Source organism: Equus przewalskii, chromosome 6 (assembly GCF_037783145.1).
Source record: "Equus przewalskii isolate Varuska chromosome 6, EquPr2, whole genome shotgun sequence".
In the NCBI taxonomy this organism is placed as follows: Eukaryota; Metazoa; Chordata; class Mammalia; order Perissodactyla; family Equidae; genus Equus; species Equus przewalskii.
In genome coordinates, this window is record NC_091836.1 from 85,067,089 (window position 1) to 85,091,619 (window position 24,531).

A 24,531-nucleotide genomic window follows, 5' to 3' on the forward strand; every position below is an offset into this window, starting at 1 on the left:
ACAGCAGTACAGAACCTACCTCATAGGATTGCTATGGAAATTAATGAATTAATAAAAATAAAACACTGAGAACAGTACTTGTTTCTTAGTACTTAGTAAGTGCTCATTACATGGTGGCAGTGGCAGTGATGGTGGCTGTTACAGTATCCCCAACAAGTAACTTTTTAGCCTCTCCTTAAACATCTCCACTAATAGAAGATTTAGCACCTCTCAAAGCAGTCCATTCCATCTTTGGAGGGTTCTCAAACATTCTTATTTATAGGAATATAAATCCCACTCTTTCAACTTATGGTTCCATCCCCCGGAAACATTCAGAACAGCAGCACTTTCAGTATATATACACAGCTATTATAGTAGTCTTGATCTTCTCTTTTTCTAGGCAAAACATCCCTGTTTCCTTCATTTCTTCCCCATAAGACATAGTTCAGCCATCTTGATCATTCTCCCCTATGTTCCAGTTTGTTTCTCTCCCCCTCTGAAACAGTGGTGCCCTGAACTGAATGTACTCAATACTCAATACTGTCTAAACAACAAGGAGTTAAGTCACACTACCACTGCCTTAAAGATATCACACTGCCATGGGACAGACAGCCTCATAGATGAAAATACTTATAACTTTTTCGTAATGTAACAGTAAAAAGAGCTTTAAGGCAGGTTGCCTGATAGCAAACTCCCCAACTCATCGAGCAACATTCTATCAAGGTTCAGCTATTAGCTGATTCAATTGCCTACCAACTCCAGACAGTTACTTTCATCTGGCAATTCATTAGTATTTAACTACCATATGATATTCAACCTAAACAACACTACCAGGCTAGGTGGAGTGGTCTAAGACAAGAAAGTTAGAAGTAGCAAGAGACTTGGTGATTATAGTTCAAATCTTTCATTTTTGAGATGAAGAAGTTGAAATCAGGAGATATAACGTGACTTCCCAAAGGTCATACAGCAAAAATGAGTGGCAGAGATGAATACAGGCCTTCTATGAGGTAACATACTTTCCTCTAAATTATGTTTCCCCTTAATAACTCCAGGGAAAATATTTCCACTGAATCAAAATTTTTTGTATGTTTTTTGTGTTTTTGTGGGTTTTTTCAGACAATTTGAGGCATTGGGGATAAGGGGTGTGATTATGCAGAAGTTGGAGAAGTATAATTGAACGAGTTCTTACAGAGCAACTTTTTATGCATGGAGAGTCTGAACTGATTCCACAGAGCTTTTCTGAAGAGGTAACAACTTACTCTAGTGTCAAGTTTATTACCCTCATGTTCTCCTCCTTTGCAGTGGTTTTCTTTTCTTCCACATTTGAGAGACACCAGTGAACTTACGAAAGTAACTGTATTTTGGGGCTGGCCCAGTGGTGTAGTGGTTAAGTTCATGTGCTCTGCTTTGGCGACCCAGGGTTCACAGGTTCAGATCCCAGGGGCAGACCCAGCACCACTCGTCAAGCCATCCTGTGGCAGTATCCCACATAACACAGAGGAAGATTGGCACACATGTTAGGTTGGCAACAATCTTCCTCAAGCAAAAAGAGAAAGATTGGCAACAGATGTTAGCCCAGGGCCAATCTTCCTCACAAAAAAAAAAAAGAGAAAAAACCTGTATTTTTTATATATAGTCAGCAAAGCAGGTAGTACGCTTTAAATAAACTGAAGGCTATGATGAAGCTTAAATTCTATGTACATCACAGGGTCCAGATATCAGTCAGATCACCAGGAACCCATTTTGCACAAGTATCATCCAAATGAAGAGTAATAAAGAGTACTGTGAGATAGTGAAGACACTCCAGACATGAGAATTAAAAATCTGAAGCAAAGAAGGTGAAGTAAAAAACCTCCCTGCCCTCTACCAAAAACAGAGAAATAGCCTTAAAAGTGGGACAGTCAAGGTATCAGGGACCTGTTGTACGACACTAGCTCAGCGTGGGCAGGGAAGGCAGTGCCTGTCATATGACACAAGTAAATCCCTGAAATGCTGTTTAATCCAGCTTCTGGGAAACCTGTCCCTAATTCAAGACAGAAACGGGGACCATTGTGGCGGAGGAGGATCTACAATCATTCAAGGGTATTAGAGTAGCTTCAGGAAAAATAGAAAACAAGATATAAAACTCTTAGGAAAAAAGTAAGGTAGTTGGGATCCACTAGGAGAAGGAGTAGTAATCAGGCCCCAAGAAACAAATATCTATATGATAATTACCCACATCTTGGTTGTCTATTTAATAATGATGAGGCTGGGGTCACATACAAAAGAAATAGCTCAGAGTATGCTCTTCATACCTCACAAATCTTAACATTAAAAAGTACCAGAGCCCAATCGAGGTCCATCAGTTCCATATGTTCCTTACTAGAGATTCTGCTCTGTTGACAGTGAAGTCGTTTCCTGCCTAGTTTGCCCAGGGAAGAGCAAGTGGAGAGCAGATTGCTCTACACATCACACACACTGAGCACTCATGGACGCTCTCTGAATTCAACAATCTCCTCTCTTCACTGGGATCTTGCCCAGTAAGGTTCCCAATTTTGAGAATTTCACCACAAAAGCCTTCAAATTTCCTTCTAATATGTCAAATACATATAATGGCTTAACAAGAAACTCTTTATAGGAGCCGGCCCCATGGTCAAGTGGTTAAGTTCACACATTCCTTTTCAGTGGCCCGGGGTTCACCAGCTGGGATCCTGGGTGCAGACCTGGCACCACTCATCAAGCCATGCTGCGGCAACATCTCACATAGAAGAACTAGAACAATTCACAACGAGGATATACAACTATGTACTTGGGCTTTGGGAAGCAAAAAAAAAAGAGGAAGATTGGCAACAGATGTTAGCTCACGGCCAATCTTCCTCACCAAAAAAGCAAAAAAAAGAAGAAACTGTAATCTAGAAATTTTTAAATATCATCTCTCACTCTCTGCTTTAAGTTTTTACAGAGAGAACAAGTACTAAGAGACTAAAAATGATTCCTCAAAGCTATGTTACTTATAAAACAACTATCTATCCATCTGTCTATCTACCCATCCATCCTTCTTTCTATCTATCTATCAGTATTTACATTTCCAGGAAGAGGGAAACTAGGCACAAAAATGTCACCAATTTACCACAAAGCAGTAAGTAGAAGTCTAATTCCATTGTCAGGTGCCCCCAGTGTCTGGGAGCTGTGCATTGCTCTACATGAAGGCAACACACACCCTTGGACTGATGTCTCAGGTACAATCATAGAGCCCATGCTGTCTGCTGGGGGGCAGGGATAGGTGTGTATTTTCATTTTTCTCTCTTAACTTCCAAATACCAAAAAACTCAGATTCAGATTCATTCCTTGCCCTACTGCGTCATTCCTCAAGAGTCCAAGAGAACAGTAGCCAAAAGCAGAGCTGAACTCTAACCTTACTGTCAATTTCAGAAAGCAAAATAAATAAACTATAATCAACTTCACATATAAACATATCCATGTAAGAACAAAAAATGTGAGAGCATCTTTGGTAGAAGCATACCAGGTACAAAATAAATTAACACAAGTGAGGCCAAATATTAACTCTAAATTCAAGAGTAAAAATTTTCTCAATTTGTTTATGAATTACATTAGCTTAATCCTGGCTAACCCAGTGCTTATGTAAAAAACTACTAATTTACCACTGGAACCAATCAAAATCTTAAATAACAGTAATTGACAAAAAATGTAATTCTTCATCTTTCTAGGTAAATGAATCTCTTCTATTATACTACCACAATCCATCTATGCTTGAATGAGGGCACATTTCTTCCCAGAAGTTTGATGAACTTGAGAATATTGTATTCTAGGTATTCTCTGTACACCAGCAGTGAAAACAAATCAGAATTAAATTATAATAAAAGCAAAAGTTTACAAAATAATTTCTAGTACTTTTATTAAATAAGGTTTTCCATTTTCTAGGCTGCTAATGAAATACAAAGAAGATAAATTAAATGCATAAATATTCATTTCTAATTTTTACCTGACTGTAAAATTTTATTAGCAAAGGTTTGTAATTTATACTTTGAAATCAAGAACGTAGTTTACACAGAGATATATTATTGAACTCAATTTGCATCACCTAGAAAAATCATGTCTAGAGGTTATAGGAATGTAGTAATTCCAAAATAATATTTAAAAGGCTAATAGTATAAAAAATAAATGTCATCATATTGAAAGCTATATTAACAAAAGGAATAATAGCTTGAAGTTATTGTTCTTTAAAAAGGTTATATTTCTCTTGGAAAGCAAGGAAAACTTCTTATTGCAGAGGACAGAGAGTGGGATAATTTGCATATCAAGGTAATTAAGACACATTCATTAGATGTGGTCAAGAAAGATTAGATATGTTTGTGGAAGGAACAGAGTAGGGTCTTTCCTGCTTAATGCAGGTGGTTTGACTCAATAATCAAGGAGAACCCTTTCAATCTCATCTCCGAATGAATGATGGGAGTAGGATTCGTTACGTTAAAGTTGCCTTGGTGGAAAGCAACCCTCTCCAAATTAAAGTAAGAAGGTAGATCTGGAGGAGTGCAAATACAATCCCAGCTTCCTCCTCTCAAAGAAATATGCAGCATATCACGGGCATCACCATCTTATTCATACTGATCTAGAGGACTTTAAGATTTATCTCATTATAGTCATGAAAAGTTCAAATAGTCATGCAAATGACTGCATGCTATATAATACATACATTATTTTCTAAAATATGTTGCTTAGAAGCATTACCAAAATGTGCAGATTTCATTATGCCAGTTATACTTCACTATACTGGTGTACCCATATCATCACTAGGCAAGAAGGAATTCTGTACAAGCAAGTGTATGTTAACCAGAACCACCTATAAACTGAAACATACTTGTGGAGTTCTGCTTTAATTAGAAAATTATTGGTGTCCTGAGATCAGCTTCCATTGATTACTACTGGCCAATTTTGACAAGACACCTATTTAAAAAAAATTAAAAACTTCTCCTCCATTCAAATGTCATTTGAATCCATTAAGAAAACAAAAGCTGACTGGAATAGATGTGCTCAATCAGTCTGTTCTGCTGGACTAGATAACACCAGATTTTCTATTAGTAATCAAGTCTTATTTTAAATAATTACCAAAAAGTTACTTTTCCTATGTGTCTGGAAATACTATAGAGCCCACGCTCTACTTTGGTCATGAAGGAATATGTGCACAGGGATCGTAGACAGAAAAGTCAAACCACAGCTCAGCCTGGCATCACTATAAGGTGTATGCTAGCAGCATATTGGTGAAAGAAATTAAATCAAAATATTTATGAGACATAAAGATATCACACAAAAATGAAGCAAATTAGGGGAATATTGCCTGAACCCCAGAAAAGATAATCCTATGAACACAGAGGAATGATGTAAATTGTAAGTGGATGTCAGTGATGGAGTTCATTAAAAGATTCATCTCACAGTGCTCTGCAAACCTCAGTCAATGGATCTTATACAGCCTAGAAGATTAAAATAAAAATAAACATGGCCTATCCCGTATCCTTAAAAACATCCTGCATACACAATTTTATTACACTGAAAAACAAAAGAAAAGATACTAGAATCTGCTTTTCCTTGAACTGTCAAAATACAAAAGCAATCGAAAAAGTCTTTGCACAGATGTAGCAAAGTACTAGATTTTTATATTTTGGCAGGTGTTCAATATGCAGCCCACATAATCACATGTTAATGACTGGAGTGTGTTAATCAGCCTGCATACCTGATTCCTTCTTGCCCAAGGGGGAAAAAAGCCAACTATTCCAGAGCATGTTAATATTTCTACTTTTGATAAAGATTTTGATAATACGCTAGGTAAGTAAGAAAACTTTTCCAAAAGGTGAATTTAGAAAGGTGCATTATATCATTAAGAATAATGACAAAATAATTCAAATTTCCATAAACATGGAGAAACTTCCAAGTAGCATTCCAGTAATCATTTTGCTTAATTTAAACAACTCAGATTTGGGGAAGTTTTTAAAAATATACACATTTTTTTAAAGCAGAAATGAAACAGTGCATGTAACCCGGGTGTGGAAATAGAGAGGTGATCAATGTGTTAATACTAGGCAACACTAGTTTTATTATAAGTAAATGGTTATATTATAAATAAATTATTCAATAAAACGTTTTTATTTTGGGGGTTCAAATTGTAAGTAAATTTCTGTCATTAAATCTCTGAGATTAGTTTAAAAAGATATAGCACTGTGTGCTAATATAGTTTCCAATTTATAAAAAATGGGAAATCTCCCACAGGACTTCCTGGAGAATGATGTTGCATGACTCAGGGGCAAGGATGGACATTTTCACTTGTTACCAGAAGTCTAGGTTCGAACTTTACTTACATGGACTGTATTTTCAAAATTCTAAAATGAGAGTAGTAAATAAATTTCTCAGGTGGTCTAAACCTTGCTAGTTTATGGATTTTTTTTTCCAGTGCTTCATAGACCAATCAGGTACCAAAAAGGTGCATAAACCCTAATTTAGGCGTTAAGACTATAAACTAGTCAGGATCAGGTGAACTAGTGGGCTTCACTGTATTTTCCAAAATACAGTCTCAAGAAAAGTGAGGAAAGAAATTTCGTTTGGGTGCTGCCTACTATCTTAGATGACTAAATCTTACCCCAAATTGGCAACAATTCAAGTTTTTAAAATTTCTTAAGAGGTAACAAAATTAGAAATTTTCTAAAACTCTGTCACAACATAAAGCATGGCTGAGAAGGATTCAATTCTCACTCACAATTCCTGGACTAGGTTATCATGTAATGACAACAGCTCCATTCCCAGAAATGGTACAAAGGCCACACCAGAATTTTTATGACTCCAAGTGAACTACACAAAACACTCCAGAGTTGATTAGCAACTTCACTGGACTGACAGCAAGAAAGGCAGAGAGGAGAAATTGTTCGCAAGCAAGAAAGTATTGCTCCTGACAGTTATTTATTAAACATCTCAACACATCTATTACTATTTTCTTTCAGTTACAACAAAGGACATTATTGGAATCTTTTATTTATAGTGAAAAAATTATTTTAAACCTTTCCTAGAAGATAAAACTCATTCGGGGGAATTTAAGTAGGTCTCTAAAATTAGGAATTCTGATATTCTGAGGCTGAGGGTCCAGTATGGTTATTTCTACTTAATTAGAATAGTAGTTAAAAGCCAGATACATATAACCCCATTTTGATTTAAAATATATATCAATGTAAGCACGCAAGGGCACACATGCACATGTGTGCAGACAATCCCACTTACAAACTTGTTTTCGCTTTTTGGATCTTGTAAAACATATTGTTGGTGTCCTGCGCACATCCCCATGGCATACCCCAGGAGTCACCTGCAAACAGTTCCCTCTTAGGCAAAAAGTTTCTGTCTCCAGCCTGGGACCACTCTCTGGCCAGGAGCAAGCCTACCCTATACCGGCTCCCAGTCTCAGCAACCACATTTCCTTTTCATTCTTGACTAAATTTCTGCCCATGTGTACATTACTTAAAATATTCTCCTCACCCTCTGTGCATCTTGTCTTCTCTGGGAACTGCTCAACAAATAACCTCCCAAACTGTTCACTCTCCCACTGAGCATCACCTGCACTGCTGCAATGGTTCTCCTAGCGGGTGTCCTTGTTTCTGGTGTTATCTCCCACAGTCCATTCTCTACACAGCAGCCAATGTGATCTTTTAAAAACGTAAATCAAATCATGTTACTCTCTTGCTTAAAAATCTTCCAATGGCTTTCTCTTACAATTGAAATAAAGTCCGAATACCTCACTGTAGCCTATGATACCCCATAATTTCTGTCATCTGCTCGCCTCCTAGATTTTACCTCATACCATTCTGTCCTTCACTCATGCCATTCCAGCTACTCTGTTGTTTTCTGCTGCTCAAACACATCAACCAAAAGGCTTTCACACTTACTATACACTCTAGCTGGGTGTCTTCCCCCAAATTTTTGCATAGTTTCTCCTTCTCATTATCCAAATCACAGCGCAAACGCCAACTCTTCAAAAAGACCTTCCCTGGACTGTTTAAAGTAGTTACTCTCTATCACAATTTCTTACTTAATTTTATTCATTGCATTTATCATTGTGTGAAGTTGTCTCACTCGGTGAAACTTCCTTATTGTCTGTCACACTACTAGAATCTAAGTTCCATGACAGCAGGGATCTTATCTATCTCATTCACAAGAAAGTCCCTGTGCCTAGAACTTATTAGTAGGTGCTATACACTCAAGTAACATTTAGCAGGTATTCATCACACACAATATCATAGATCGGTCCCTAAACATTATCACAAAATGTTCTTCCATGCTAGTTAACATTAAAAAGAATGATACACTATACATTTTTTCTTTCTTTTTTTTTTAAAGATTGGCACCTGAGCTAACAACTGTTGCCAATCTTATTTTTTTTTTTCTGCTTTATCTCCCCAAACCCTCCCCCCAAAACATACTTGTATATCTTAGTTGCAGGTCCTTCTAGTTGTGGCATGTGGGACGTCACCTCAACATGGCCTGACAAGTGGTACCATGTCTGCACCCAGGATCAGAACCGGCAAAACCCTGGGCCACCACAGCGGAGCGCGTGAACTTAACCACTCGGCCACGGGGCTGGCCCCCTACATTTTTTCTAGGAAAAAATTATATGAACTTATTTCTGCCTAACGAATCAGTCCTAATGGCAACAAAAACACATTTCAGGGGACAGTGTCAATATTCCTCTGCAAAAAAAGGTGGTGGTACGCTGATGTCATATTGAAAACAGCAGTGGTTGTACATAGTGAAGAAGGACAGTGAATTCTTATTTATAATAACTTTTCAGCCTTCAAATGGATCTACAAATTAATACAGTACAGTAAATTTAAAATCGAACATTTTGGTGTCCATAATATACATAATTGTAATTAAAATCAGAGTCTAAAATTTTTTTATCTCAAATTGGTCTTTGAATGCCCATCTCTGAAATTTTTATTCTCCTTCTTTTCTTATGCTATAATGAATTCTTTTCCTTGTTTGAAACTGTGTGGTCTCATATTTGGTTGGATGCTACCTCAAAAAAATTAATCAGAATTTTAACATTTAAAGATTTCTTTTTTCTAATCAAGAAATGGGGATTAGCAGAACTTCTCTGCTTTGTCTTTACCCTCTCTTTCAGAAAAGCTCCTCTTTGGTCTTGATATTTCAAAGTAAAACTCTTCCTGAACCCAGTAGATAAGAAACTTTTAGTGCCTGTTTTAACTGTTCATGAGTGAGGATCATCACAGAAAGTAAATAACAGTGGAAACTGAACAAGTGCTGATAGAATTTTTGTTGTTGTCTTTTAGACTCTCTTTTAAATTTTATTTCTTCACAACTATTTTATGGGATTCACTTACAGTGAGTAAAGAATATGATACATTGAAGAGAACTACAAATTTCACTTAACATCAAAGCAGTCCTTTTGGACTTCATATTTATTTGAAAGTAGAATGAGGTAAAATGTTTATTAAATTTTACTTTAGTCACAGTTCTCCACCACAACACACACACATACACACGCATTCTATATGTAAGTTTGAAGGACTGCCCAGAAAACGTAAAATCCTTCTATTGTTTTCCTTTCCTGCAAAGAAAAATTAGTTGGTGATATGATACTTGCAGTATAAGTCATTACAGGTCTGATGTTACAGTTGTTACACATTACTGAATCTATCAAATGAAAAGGGAGCACAAAGGGAATTTCCAAATGCAGCTGCTATTTCCCATTTGTTAAATCCTTTTATTATACCATATAAGTACACAGCTGGGAAATACTATAGAGTGGGAGTTAAAACAAAATATTTTGGCTTCTAGACATTCAAAATACACAAAGCCTCCAGTGGAAAGCAATGCTTGATATCAAAAGAGAGTACAAGTTTGAAAACATTTCCAGCAACTATGATTTCATTTATACTAACATATAACATATCTGTAAATTGAAAATATTTTATACTACCATAAATCCCACTTAATATAAATTTGGTAGGCAAATTATTAGTATCTATCTTGTGACAAAATTTTATATTATAAAATTTTGAGAATAATTCACCAAAGGAACTTGGCACTTGCCAAGATCCAAACAAAATTTTACCAAGAAAATTAAGTATAGTGTTCTCTAAAGAACTAAAATTTGAACTGTATTATTTCTGCCTCAACCTATATTTTTCAATCTAGTTATTTTTATTTTTCCATGACTATATTTGGCATAAAAGTCAAAATATATCTTGAACCCATGCCTTCTCTCTATCCCCTCTGCTTCCACACTAATCCAAGCTACTACCGCATCTTACCTGGACTTCTGAAATAGCCCCCCAACAGTCCTCCTCCTTTAACCCTGTCTCCCATCCATTCACCATACTTCAGCCAGAATTGTCTGTCTGAAATGTCCTTAAACCCTGCAACGGCTTTTCATTGCACTTAGAATCAAATCTCACTTCCAAAATGATCTCTACAAGGTTTTGTTGGATATAGCCTCTACCAACCTCTCCAACCATATCTGAATCTACATTGTATGTTCACTCATTACACTCCAGCCACCAAGACTGTCTTTCATTTCCTGGAATTCAGCTATATTTTTCTCACCCTCCTATGCAAGGAAAATAAATCTTCCAGTGAATCGAACTAATTGTGTAATGATGATCCTGTTTGAACCTAAAGTTATCTAGAAAAGGCTTATTTTTCTTCCAGTCTCCAACTTCTCACTTACAGCTCCAAAGCACTGGCTGTGTCTGCAAAATCATCTGAAAAAAAATATGTCTGCCTCCACAAATTGTGGAATCGAGTCTTCGAATTGGTTCTGAGACATTAAATATAGAGCAAGAACTTAAATATTTGTTATAACTAGCAAAGGCATTTTAAAATATTACCTTATTTTTTATTAAGAAATAAAACTTTTCCTCATTGCCCATTTAAAATATTTTTCATTAACTTAACCAAAAGTTAAGAAATGTACAGTGTTTTAAATTCTTAATCTAAGAAAATATATTAAAGTTTTGGTCAGTTCTAGATGCTAAAAAATTGAATATTTTTGCTTTAAACGAGACAATTGATGTCACTACTGTGGTTTCCGTTTTGATCGTTAAGGATGGAATTTAACATAAAGTTGGCTGATACACTGTGTGTATTTGATGTTGTTGTTTTCACCTTTAGGGCAAACTCCTGCGGTGTGACTGAATGATACTCAGGAGCTTTGCACATCCTTTTGAAATTAATATATAGGCACATAAGTGAGAAAAGCTTTATTGTTAATCAAGAATGACCGTTAAAAATGATAAATACCTGCATTTCCTCACTAAAGATGTATTCACTATATGACCTCACTCACATAGATATGTTTGCCGAATACAATTTTTCGATATTAATACACAGCCACGCTTTATTTGATCAGACTTATTTTGTGGTATTATCAAGCTCACCACCAAATCTCCCCCAAAATAAATTTAAATTTCTTTTCGCAAGCTGACCTAATAATGCACAGACTAAATCAAAAAACGTTTTCCAATTTTTCCCAGTTATTAGTATATTAATAAGATTAATAATATACATGGTAGTTTCATGACTTGAACACAAATAGCTCTAATGATACGTGTTCTGAGCTTTTTCTAAAACACCTACTTGTAATGAGGCCATACTAACACACACTTAGTGCCAGTGGCCAGATTTTAAAAGCTCACCATTCTTTGCTGAGACGACAGAACACTGTCCCAGTCAGCATCTTGTTGAATGGTATTGACAAGTGTTGGTAGCTCCTCAGAGTGAGGTTTGTTGTGCATTATGGGGTGCAGAGGCAGATGGGAGGCCACATGTTGATCACTGCCCTCTTCCTTTTCCCTCGAGGTCAAATCTTGGGTCATCGTTTCCTCTCCATCAGCTGCGCAGGCAAATGGAGAGGTGGCTTGCTTGGAAGACATTCTTCTGCAGAAGAAGGAAACAGCGTGGGTTAAAAAGGGCTGTCAAAGACAAAAGAATAAACCATCCCCTACGTTTGACTAATTCAGGAAAAAAAGGAAGTTCTCTAACTTCAGAGATGTTTATGATCTACTCTAAATGCCTGAAAAAGAACTCTTAGCTTATCTGCTCCACTTTCTCTCTCTGCATTTAACTCAGCAAACCTCTTCCCAGTAGTGGCTGCATGTTTTCTCTCTTACCAATCCACAGAGGAAATTTTTATGGAATAAGTTCTCAGAATATATATGCTTGTGTGTATTTTCCCCCCAGTTCTCCGAACTAGATTATAAGCTCTTGAGAGCAATTCAGTCAATGGCTAGCAATGAAAACAAAATGAACAACTGACCTAGCAAATGAGCCTGTTTGGAGGATGACTTGAAAGCACAAATATCCACATTTCTCTTATGCTTTATGTAGGAACAAAAGTCTATGTAAGAAAATATAATCAGGAAAGTAAGTAATCTATGATGAAAGTCCTAAGCAAATTTGGTCCTGACTTCTTAGTTTACACCTTGTATTATGAGCGCTAGGCCTAACACTGCTTAGTGCCAATCTGATCTTTTCTAAGGACCTTCAAGCTGTGTCAACTGGCACATATTGATTGAGTGGCTGATAATGTTAGATTAGTCTTAAGGCAATTTTGTAACATTTGAATTGAATATATGAAATAACTATGCCTCTATTTTATATTAGAAGATTCAAAGCATTTGCTATGAAAATAGTAAAGTGTCTACTATGCATAATATTTTTAAAACTCCAAAAACAATTACTAAATATTCATCTATATATCCACAAGTGAACATCGACTACACCCAGCACGAGGTCTCTATTCTGTGCTTTCATATAAAATCAGAAAATCATGATGATTAAACAGAATTTCAAAACTTTTAGAATATCACTTTATCAAGATGATTTTCTTAGCAAAATGTTTAAAAATAAAACTGCCAAAGTTTATAACTTAAAAGAATAGGCAATTGAATATTTTTTCTAAAACTTTACATTGTTGGTTTACAGCATTTTTAGCTCTAAAATTGCTGTGTAATGAAAGGAATAAAATCTCCACCTTAATTGCTCTTTAACATTAATTGATTTCATACCATTTTTTAAAAAATGCACAAATCAGTTAACAGAGGAAACCACATGAGCATTTTTCAAATTAGCAAATCATTAACTCGCTAGTACTGTTTCTACAGACAAATAAATACTGATTAAAGGGTCTAGAAATCTGAGATTAACAGTTAAATTTACAAATCTGTCACATGCTTTCATGAATATTGCAGTGAAGGAAATATCAAGTGCAAAGAAAAATAATTAAGTTAATTCCAATTTAAACAGTAGTTTTTATGTAGCAGCCCATGTTTCACATAGGATTTAACAGCTAATGCTAAATTTCTCACAATTAATGAGGGGGCTCAGATTTAGTATCCTACAGTGGAAAAAATTAATATAAGATCAGCTAATCTAATTATGCACAGTTCTAAATAAAAGTATTACAGGCTTTTGAAGTGCTTTGAAACATATTAAAATGCTGATACCTATTTATAATAATCATTCTACAAATAATAAAAATTTCCGCTATTAGACTCGATACTAGAAAATAATAGAGGGGAAAGAAGTAAAGAAGAGTATCTATATATTTTCTTTAAGGAGAAAGAAATGAAATGTTCCAAAGAGTAGTATATCAAAGAATCAAAGTATATTCTTGAGTAATTTCTATCAATACTAACAGATGGACAAATGGACATACACTTATGAAAAATGATAACAACAGATGCTTCTTAGTATACAGGAATCACTCAAGAGCTTACTTCATTGTCCTCTTAAATACTATAGTAAAACCAGCCAAATTATAACTGTTCTGCAACTTTATCAAGAGCTTGCCATAAACAACGAGTGTTTTCATAGTTCAGATAATGACAGTACCAATAATATAATCATTTGCATTAAAGACAAAAGAATGAATTTACTGCAGCTTTTTAAAACAGCTAAATACAACTGAATGTCATAATCCAAAACTCAGAGTGACTTTAGCTCCCCAACGAACATGCTCTTACTATAAAGTCACTTGGCTCTTTCCAATAGCAATATCTGTGATTATTGCTTTAGTATAAATTAATCATGACACAAAACCCAAAATGAAAAGTCTCTTAAGAATAATTTTAACTATAAACTGCACCAAGGAACAATAGTGCACAATCCTAATTAAACACAACTGTGCAGCTGTAAAAATAGACTAAATCTGTCCAAAGCTATGAGTTGAGTTTAAAGGCTGGTTTGTTAGAGTGTTTTCTTAAGGAAGGCTGGGCCCTCAGTCTTAATCAGCCAATAAATTATTTCCTGCAATTACATTAAATAGAAAATTATCTTCAAATGGGGAGTGTTAATTGAAAATCAAAATTCAGAGGGAAGTTTAGAAATTACACGCTGAATACAATTAGTGAGGAAAGGCTTCACCTCTACTTCATCAAGAGTCTTCTGGCGATTCCTCCAGTGACCATTCAAGAAAGCTATCTATTTATAACATCACACAATTTGTCTTTTATTTTGCACCTATAAATACAAATGTGTATCAAGGTTGCAAATAAAATATAAGCTGCCAAAAAAAATCGGTATTAAATCTGACTGTTCATCCTCAGTTCACACCATCATTCAAGACAAGAAGAGGGGTAAGGCAGACAATAATAGCGAACAACGAAGGAAGGCAGACTCAACTCCAACATCCCTCCCTTTGGTACAGGAATTAACATTTTTTGTTCCAAGAAGAATACTTTCCCATGTCATATTTTACTTAATTTCTTATGCTTACTCTACTATAGTTCCCAATATGTTGTTAGTAGAGAAAATGGTGATTTTTGTTCTTTTAGTTAGGCATCGCTCCACTGTAGGCATTTCCTTTTGACAAAATTGTTGGGCTCGTTTTAGGTTTGTTTTTTATTGTTGATTTTGTTGTAGTTTTTTGTTTTTGGTGGTGGTTTTGTTGTATTTTTAAAAGGAAAATGTGCACAAATTCTTTTTAATGTACAGTTTATTAATAAGTCTTAGATTTAGTGATTAAATTCAATTTACTGATTATTTTTTGCACAATTACTTTATTAAAGAATCCTTCAGTTTACTGATTACAACCTCATTGATTTCATTTCCTTACTTTAGTTTTCCCTTTTAAAACATTCTACAAGACCAACTAAACTGTATTCTAGAAGCTGCAAAGAGACTTGACTTTTGGTAATGCCTTTACTATAACTACTGCACCATGGCTACTCTCCTTTAGAAACTCATAAATCAACGATACACTTGTTTTAATATTTTAAAATGTCACGTGGGATGCTTACTTTTACTTTTCATGCTCATATCAGTAATTTTCCATTACAAAAACTTTCACCCCCAGTGTATTAGAACAGTAACTTACTTTAGCTGCTGCCATACACAACTGTTAAGCAAAAGAATCAAAATCCTTGTGAAAATGGTCAATTTCTATGTGACTTTACTTTGTTTTATTTTTGCACTATTATAACTTAAAATCATTCAAATGAATTGTTTTTTTAATTTGTATTAAAAAAAAATATCTCCCAGTTATACCCCCTGAAAACAGGGGTTTATAATGGAAGTGCTGACACAACCCTAACTAAAGCAGCGCAAATGTTGCCGCTATAATACACAAAATCAAGTTCTATTATTCTAAACTATCCTCGCTCATGGGATTTTTCTTTACTGTGCTCCCAGCCAAACTGCTGAAGCATGAAAAATTTAAATGCAATCAAATGCGCCCAATTCTACTTTACTAGAACAAGTGTCTACAGTGGTACAATCTTAAAAGGAGATGCAACAGATTTGTTTGGTGTTTTTTTTAACTGTTTATTTATAATACAGTGCATTGGAGATAAAATAAAAGAGGAAATTACACTCACATGGTACCAGTGTATTGACTACACAGAGTACATTATAATCAGAGAGAAAAACTACATTGTCAACTTATCACATTGGTTAAACAAGACGGTTTTCTGGGGCATAGCCATTATCAAGTAAAACCTCCAAAGAGAATTACATGTCTTTGGGACACATGAAACTGAATTCCCATCATGTGTTCCCCGAGTTTGAAATGTCTCTGCCCAGCAGATCAAGTGAATTCCTAGCATGCCAGGCCATTGGGAAGAACTTCAGGGCTTAGGACTTTTGGGAATGAAATTCTTGGAGATAAAATCTCCAGTAATTGATAATGTTTTCTAGGAAATCAGTAGGAGTGACTCTAGAAAGATGATAATTATTTTACTCCAAAACCCCAGCATAAAATCTGAATGTTTAGGCCATTAGAAACCTACTTAGTCAGTAAATTTACTTTACATTCTTTCACAAGAAATCAAGATTAGTTGGTCTAAGACTTTACAAAATGGTGAGGACTAGTTATCCACACATTAAATCCTCTATCTCAGAAAATCATATTTTCTAGGACTCTAAACCTTTCTGATTAGATGCTGTTATTTTTTAAAAACAGTTATTTGTATATGGTTAAAAGTCAGGATTATTTTAAAACAACTTTCTCATAAGGCATAGCAACTTGAAATTACACTTTTTTCTTTACTATTTCTTGGGAAGAATTCAGCTCAAAACTATCATTTGGAACTTACATAAGTATCCAGAGTCACTGAATTTTCTAGAACAATATTTTTAACCTAATTTTTAAAAATGTTTTCATTACTTCTAAGATTATTATCAAATGGCATTCACTTTTTAGGTGCATTACAGTTACTCAAAAGAAATCCTGTTTTAACATAAAGCAACATTTTAATAGTTGGTTTACTTAAAGAAAAAATTAAAAATTCAGGCCAACATTCACATTTATTTTTGTAACTCAGCCCCAGGCTACCAAGGTAGACTTATTTCAGTCAGATAATTCACTGTTAATTTAGTGTTGCAATTGATCTGATACTGAGAAATAAACAACTAATTTTCCAAAAATATAACACAGTGCCTCTCATTTTAAGCAGCATGAGTAACAGATATGTTCAGCTGCCAAAATGCACAATACCCAGGAACCCCTACAAAGGATTCCAGTCCACCCAGCCTAGGGCAAAGAATGATTTAAACACCTTCTTCCTGTACCTCTAATTCCCACGTTTAAGGATGGGAAGGAGGGGAACGGGTAGGGGGGAAGGAACCCTAATTCCAAACATTAAAATAAAGACATGTCTTTTAAAACTTTCCCTGCTTCATTAGGGTAAAGGCTGAGGGTTGTGATTGATTCTTTGTATTGTTTTATCCTGCCCTATCTCCTCTCCCCAACTCTCCCCTCAAACTTCCCCTAGGCTTCTGCCAGGTTTTTCTCTTTCTTTCATCTGTTTAATAAGCAAATGAGGAAATTCAATGTGTTATAGATCTATCTTTTAAAGTTTGTAGTGGCTCTTTCAGAACATATGTGGTAACATAACAGACAATATCTGTTAGAAGAAAACTCACTGATTTGAGATAACTGTCAAATCAACAGAGAGGAGGCAAATGAAATATGCTTGAAGCCCTTGAAGTATGTCTAAGAAGCAGCTTATATTAATGGATTTTGACTTATCTAAGGCTCCTAATTTTTCAAACCAAACCAGCAAAACTGTCTCCAAAGGCCTTCTGAGGTTCTTACAGAACAGAGACTACCTGGAACAGATTCTTCTCAAGTCATCAAAGTTTGTGTTTCTAGAGTTTATATTTAGCTGACAATATTGCTGTCACTTTATATAGCTTAAGACTGTTCTTTGGACTACAGCTCATATGTCTTGGAATGCTTTGACTCATGAATTGTTTCTCCTGATAATGTTACATCACGTAACCACCTCTGTCTAATTGGTTAGTACCTGCTGGAAGAGGCAGGCAACCAGCCTAACGACTGGCCTGCCTGACTGACTGCCTATGGAAAACCTATAATTATTACATGTGTCTCTGAGTATCCAGTTTCTTTCTGGGATCAAAACAACTTGACTTCATGTAACCCCTATCTATACTTTTTGATTGATAGAAATAATATTGAATTTTTCTCACAATTTATCTACCAGTAACTTGTTGAGATCTTGGCTTTGGAAAGCCAGGCACAGAATATATAAATAAAACCAGTCACTTAACAATAAGAGCAAAACCAAACAACGGCTACTATGAATATACACTAACTTAAAGGATTTTAAGCGCAATGACTTTATAGCTCAACTGAAAGACTTCTGTGTGGCTTGAGAGAAAGAAAGCTGTCTAAAATAATAGCAGAATGAATGTATTTATATATGTTCACTTTGAATCTCCTCTTCACATAAAAAGAAAATCATAATTTTTAAAGTGAATATCAAACATATTTTTGTCAACTTGAAACCAATCCACTAATGTGGAAGCCCAGTTACAGGATATCTTATCCAATTATTAATAAAAAACATAAACCAGAACAACAATTTCTTAGAGAGAAATGGTAGGAAGCTGTCACTGTATATTTTTCCATTCTAATCTCCATTTTCACTTTTTAATATTGCCAGAAAAAAAGAAAAAATGAACATTGACACTATTAGACTGTTTCAAAAATGAAGGCTTGGGGCCGGCCCGGTGACATAGTGGTTAAGTTCACATGCTCTGCTTCAATGGCCTGGGGTTCATAGGTTCGGATCCTGGGTGCAGACCTAGCACCGCTCAACAAACCATGCTGTGGCAGCATCCCACATAAAATAGAGGAAGATTGGCACAGCCATTAGCTCACCAACAATCTTCCTCAAGCAAAAAGAGGAAGATTGGCAACAGAGGTGAGCTGAGGGCCAATCTTCTTCACAAAAAGAAAAGAAGAAGAAGAAGGCTCACATAAGGTGACAGCAAACAAAATTCTATAAAAGAAGCTAATCTCTGAGGTTCTCCTTTAGCTAAATAAAGCAATCCAACAATTCTTCTTTCATGTAACGAAACAAAGTATACATTTCAGGTTCCTATCAAATACAAGGAGGAGAAGGAAGAAGAAGGTGGGGGAGGGAAGGAGGAGGGGCGAAAGGGAAAGGGGAGGAGAGAAACAACCGTGGCTTTGCAGTTCATTTTCAGTTTGTCTACTTAATGAAAACCTCATTGTACAACCCTGAAAACCATTTCCAGCAGGCAAAGTATTTCTGATTCAGCAGAGGTTACACAAGCATCAAAGCAGTTAAATATAGGTGCCAAGCCGCATTGCCAGGAGCTCTTAGTACTGTGAGTTAGTGTTACCTGACAGCTTAGTGAATATAAAATTACTTGTTTCTCCAATTGAAGACAATCAAATTGTCACCTTCCATTGTAATAATGCACAACTAGTGATCAGCAAAGTGCAAACATAATTACCATGAAGAAAACAAAAAATCAAATCTAAATCTCTCTACAGAGTAAACACATCTATCTGGCTTCCCCAAAAAAGGAGTGCATTTTAATACTGAATGCTATGATGCAATCTTTGTTATTTAACAATAAGATTTATTAGTCTTACATTAAATTAAAATGAAAAACAACAAGAAATATCAATTCATAAGAAGTGAATACAAATACCAACAAGAGCACTACAACTTTCCAGAGTATAAGGCCTACAAATTATACCACTGCCATTTGGCTGCTAATGTTAAGTGTATGTCAGCAGCACGTCCCTTACAAAAATCTCGCTTTCAGAGATTTCTTTCTAGCCTAGAAACCTTTGAAGGTTGTAAAAGACAGGTAGGATCCAACCTCAAAAGCTTTTGTCTTAATTTTTCCTTAAAAGAAAAAAGTTACGCTTTACTTTTGTCTTCTAAAGTGATCTATATTTTCGAGGTTGAAAATTCACCTCACAAAATTGATTTATTATCTCTAGACAACTTTAGAAAAATGACCAAACATAGGGTAGATGCCCACAACTATTACTGAGACACTCAGCATCTGGAATTCTTGTCCAAATTTGGTGGCCAGATTGGCCCACTACGAAACTGATTTCAGTAACCCAAAGCTGCATTAGCATTAAAGCACTGAAAATTTGACATGGTTCTCTGATCCCCTGAAGAGTCCTAAGATGTAAATATAGATGTTGCTCCAAACAAACTGCTTTTTTAAAAGGTCTCTTTGTAAAGTAATTTATATCTATCTAACTCAAAATTTAAAACATTCAGATTTGCATCATTCCTTCCAGCATGGCAAAAACTATCTTTCTCAGTCTCAAAACACTCCTAACATAGGGGTTTTCTCCTTTCATCAATAATGTCCTCTTTTTCATAAGAAAAGTATACCATACTTACAGTTAATGCCTGATATTCCATTTTTGCCTGATACCTCTGTTCTGAATAATATCATTTCTAATCCTCTAACACAAAAACGCATCAGTTGAGGGAGAGGGGAAGCACTGCGCCAGAGTGAAAGTGGAATGAATTAGAGACCATCAACATAAGACTCCCTGAGCTTGAATCTTAGCACATAAATTCAGACATTTGCAATTGGATGTGCCATTCCTTCGAATGATGCTTTCATCCTTTATAAATCTGAAATGGCCAATCACTCTTACATTGCATTCCTGTTCCACTATTCCTCCATTTTATTAGGGAAGGGTGGAGAAAAGGGGGAGCTGAATGCACTGGATGGACTTGTGGCTAAATTAGAAGCAGAACAAGGATGGAAGAAACAGAAAAAAGGGAAAGTCCAATCTCTAGTTGCAAGTTTTATTGTGATTTGAGAGAAGTCTGGATATGAGAAATAAGTGTTTCAGAAACAGAGCTTTTTCCTTGAACTTACCAACTTTCAAGTATGGATATGAGAAATAAGTGTTTCAGAAACAGAGCTTTTTCCTTGAACTTACCAACTTTCAAGTAATATAATAAAGTTTGTTTTCCAAGGGAGCCTACTTATAAGCTTAATACAATAAAAACCTCCCAGCACAGGGGAGGCAATCAGTGTTTTTTGAACTTCAATGATGAGTAACTTAATACGTTCCTAAAATTATGTTCCTACAAAATATTCCTCGCAATACAATAATAATAAAAAGTATCAACAAGAGGAAGAAAAGGAAACCTGTTATCAGGGAATGTCTTCCAGACCTAGAGAATTAAATGCTTACATTGATATTATCATAAGCTTATAGTCAGTGGAAGAAAAACAGAAAGCATTAAAAGATTTTGTCTTATTTTTTAAAAAATGAAAAAGAAGCTTATTCTATATGTTCCATAAGGATAGGGATCATGTCTGCCTCATTCCTTACTGGATCCCCAGTGCCCAGCACAGTGCACAACACATTGGCAGACAATCAATACTATTGGAAAGAGAGAGGGAAAATCAGAGAAGGAGAGATGAGCAAATAGCTTATATGTATTTTAAACTTAAGGTGAATAGATAATCACAGAAAGTACCACTCACATGCTATTGCTGCCAGCCTAAACATTATTCTTTCTCTGTACTCTTTGTACCAAACATCTCATTCTTTAACACCTAAATCATATGATTTTTATATCTATATCCCCAACACTGAGCTCTCTCTCTCTCATTTCCCTGAAATACAACAAGCCTCAGATGACTCCTAGCCTAGAGGACTTATATCAAGATGCACTCTGCTATGTCATATTCAACAAACTTAAAATTAGATTCATCATTATTTTCGTCAACCTCCTCCCTCATTCACTCACACCCAGAAGAGCATAATTCTCAGAATCATCCAAGTTCAAAACATGAACACTATATCCCTCTCTTCTTCTTTATCCTTCCTCCTCATTGCCAGCCTGTCATTAAGCTCCATCAACTCTTCCTTAATAATGTTTCTCATGCTCATACCTTCTCACCATACTCAACAATCACCTTAGGATAGGACTTTACTACACTTCACAACTAAACTCTTGCAACAAACTCTAAACTGGTTTCCCTAATTTCAGTATCTCTCCCTCCAAATCAGTCTTACTGCTACTCCCTTCATCAGGCCACTCTCTTGATTAAGAAACATCAGTGGGTCTCCCCTGATGACAGAAAAAAGTCCAAATTGTGACTGGCATTCAAAGCCCTTCACCCAGATCCAACCAATCTTTCTAAACCTATCTTCTAGGAGTCTACACTTTAACCTCCTGCTCTAACTAGACTAATACACTCAGCCTTCACTTATTGCTGCCTCCCAGCCTTTGCTCTGCCTGTGGGAAACTTCCCGCACTTTCCTTTCTTATCACTAGAAAATCAACTGAGACTATTATAGGCAACTACAATCCACCCCTCTTCTAATTGTTTCTAATAAGTGCTCTGAAAATTTATTCTTATATCACTCATTCAACACAATGCATAACATCATACATAATCCTTTTTAAATGTATAATATATAAGTAATCCCAATCAGATTACAAACTTTTCAAGGGCAAGAACAAAATCCTAGGCTTCTCTGTATTCCCACAGTACCTAGTACAATATTTTGTGCAAAGAAAACAGATATTTGCCCAATTATTTAATTTTTATTAAATGAATAGGCAGAAATAAACTTAAGTCATTATGCTTAACCAGAGGATTTAAAGTAAAACTTCTAGATCTCTGTATATAACTTGGTTTTCCAGGGCTGTCTCCTTTTCTCCCACCCTTCGGCCAATTAAATTCATTTCATACTTTAAAAGTTTTACATATTCTATGGCAAAAGAAAGCCCCCCCAAATCATCAATCTATGTTGTTAAAAACATTAAAATGATATATAGATGGAGAGAGTGACGGATGAATGGATGCATGGATGGAAGGATGGACTTTGGAAAGATGGTTGACAAGACACATAAATAGTATTTACTAGATGCTTAGAAAATACCAGTCACCATGCTAAGCGCAGCTACATGTATTATCTCATTTAGTTCTCAAAACAACTACAGGAGTTAGATAACATCATTATCCCTGTTTTACAGATAAGGAAACCAAGGCACAAAAATGTTTATCTAAAAAAAATGTAAATGCCTAAGGTCATACCTGGTAAATACAGAAGGCAGAATTTGAACTCAGATGGTCTAATTCTAGGGCAGATGCTATTAGAATCAGAGGTAATTGATGGTAAATCTAAATTAAATAAATTATTAACTATTTTCGATTATCATATGATTATTTCCTTACTAATTTATACACTTCCTATATATTTATTTTTAATATTCCAGTTATTCTAAGATAATATGTATCTTTATATATATATCTAATATATAGATATATAATAATTTATCTAAGATAATCCAAGCTTAGTCAAAGGATCACTATCTTTACTTTTTCCTTCCTTTCAACTTCTAGGTTGGAGGTATTTAATTACTGGCTAACAACTATTTTAAAAAGAGAGAGAGAGAAGAAAGGAAAGCAGGTAGCCCTCTAACCAATCCATTTCACTTTCATTCTAGCCGATTTGACAACAAAATTGGTTACAGATATAGTTAAAAGATATTGGTGCACAGGGCTTAGAGGTTCACTGTAGTTTTTTTATGGTGAATTTCCTAACAGATATTTGTTGGTTGTTAACTATCCATGATTTACCTAGCAAGCTTTTTCTGGTTAGCCTAGATGACAAACATTTAACTATATTCTTATATAGAGACTTGTGAGAAAAAATAAGGATGTCACTGCCCATTCATGTCAAGGTCCACAGAAGTATGAAATTTAATTTCTACCACCTAGCTTTTACCAGAGAAGGCACATCAGAAGGATCAGATACAGCTGGAGCTGTTTCACTACAAAAGTAGGTGTTGAGGAGAGCCTTGAGGGAAAACAAGATGAGGTACCTGAGCAATACATATTTAACACACCACCCGTCTAGAGTTCATTACAGAAAATGCAGAGCAATTTAGATATCCTCTTAAAATCTGACTACCATATAAAATTACATACACTCTAACCTCTGGGGGAAAGAAAGAGAAAAGGTGCATACACAAGGGCATGCATTTTTATAAGTTATAACTGTCTGTGAAAGCTGAAGGAAGGTTTTCACCAACAACCTAAATTTGCACAGTTTTTATATACACCAAACAATCTAGTTTCACAAAAAACTAAAGTGCTGCTATCTTGTTTCTGTCTCCCTACCTCCACCACCCCTCCTTTCCTTATAGCTATTGGCTTCAAGTTCTCACTTGCATTTGCTGGTAGCATATTATCATAGACAGCTCCAGGAGAACATGAGAATCCAATTGTTTCCATGAATCATTGCACAGAATTGTTTGAATTTTCATTATACAAGACAAGTGTGACTACCCACTGTATTGCATACTAAGGAATTCTTTACCAAGTACCTATATGGACACCTATCAAGCTACAGAACTTCTGGTTTTCCCAAGCTTTGCTTTGGGAAAGAATCCTGCATTATTTATCCAGTTTTGTGTTTTCTCCTCATATAAGCACCAATTCACAATTTCCAAAAATTGAAAAAATTTTACAATTATCATGACTAATCTATTAAGTATTTCTACTTCTTCAAAAGTAAATCTTTTATTTGCATCCCTGGTGCCTAGAACTGGAAAACTGCTACCAGTCTTAACAGAATCTACTGCCAGAGGAAAAGGGCGGTGTAGTGGAAAGGTTTAGAGTAGGGATTTAAATCCCAGAACTCTCATTTACTAGATCGGTGAACTTGAGAAGCTACTTAACTCTCTGAGCTTCCAGGTCCCCAACTGTAAAATTAGA

General features: G+C 35.4%; 1 protein-coding gene across 50 annotated transcripts in view; it reads right to left on the reverse strand.

The window, feature by feature from the left end:
• Positions 1-24,531, reverse strand: part of SOX6 (SRY-box transcription factor 6) — a 571,708-nt gene that overhangs the window by 333,040 nt on the left and 214,137 nt on the right. For all 50 annotated transcript variants that reach the window (XM_070626444.1, XM_070626446.1, XM_070626445.1 and 47 more), the window contains one exon: positions 11,670-11,910. In XM_070626444.1, the coding sequence (XP_070482545.1) occupies positions 11,670-11,906 (237 nt within the window). In that variant the 5' untranslated portion in view covers positions 11,907-11,910. The remainder of the gene's footprint in view (positions 1-11,669; positions 11,911-24,531) is intronic.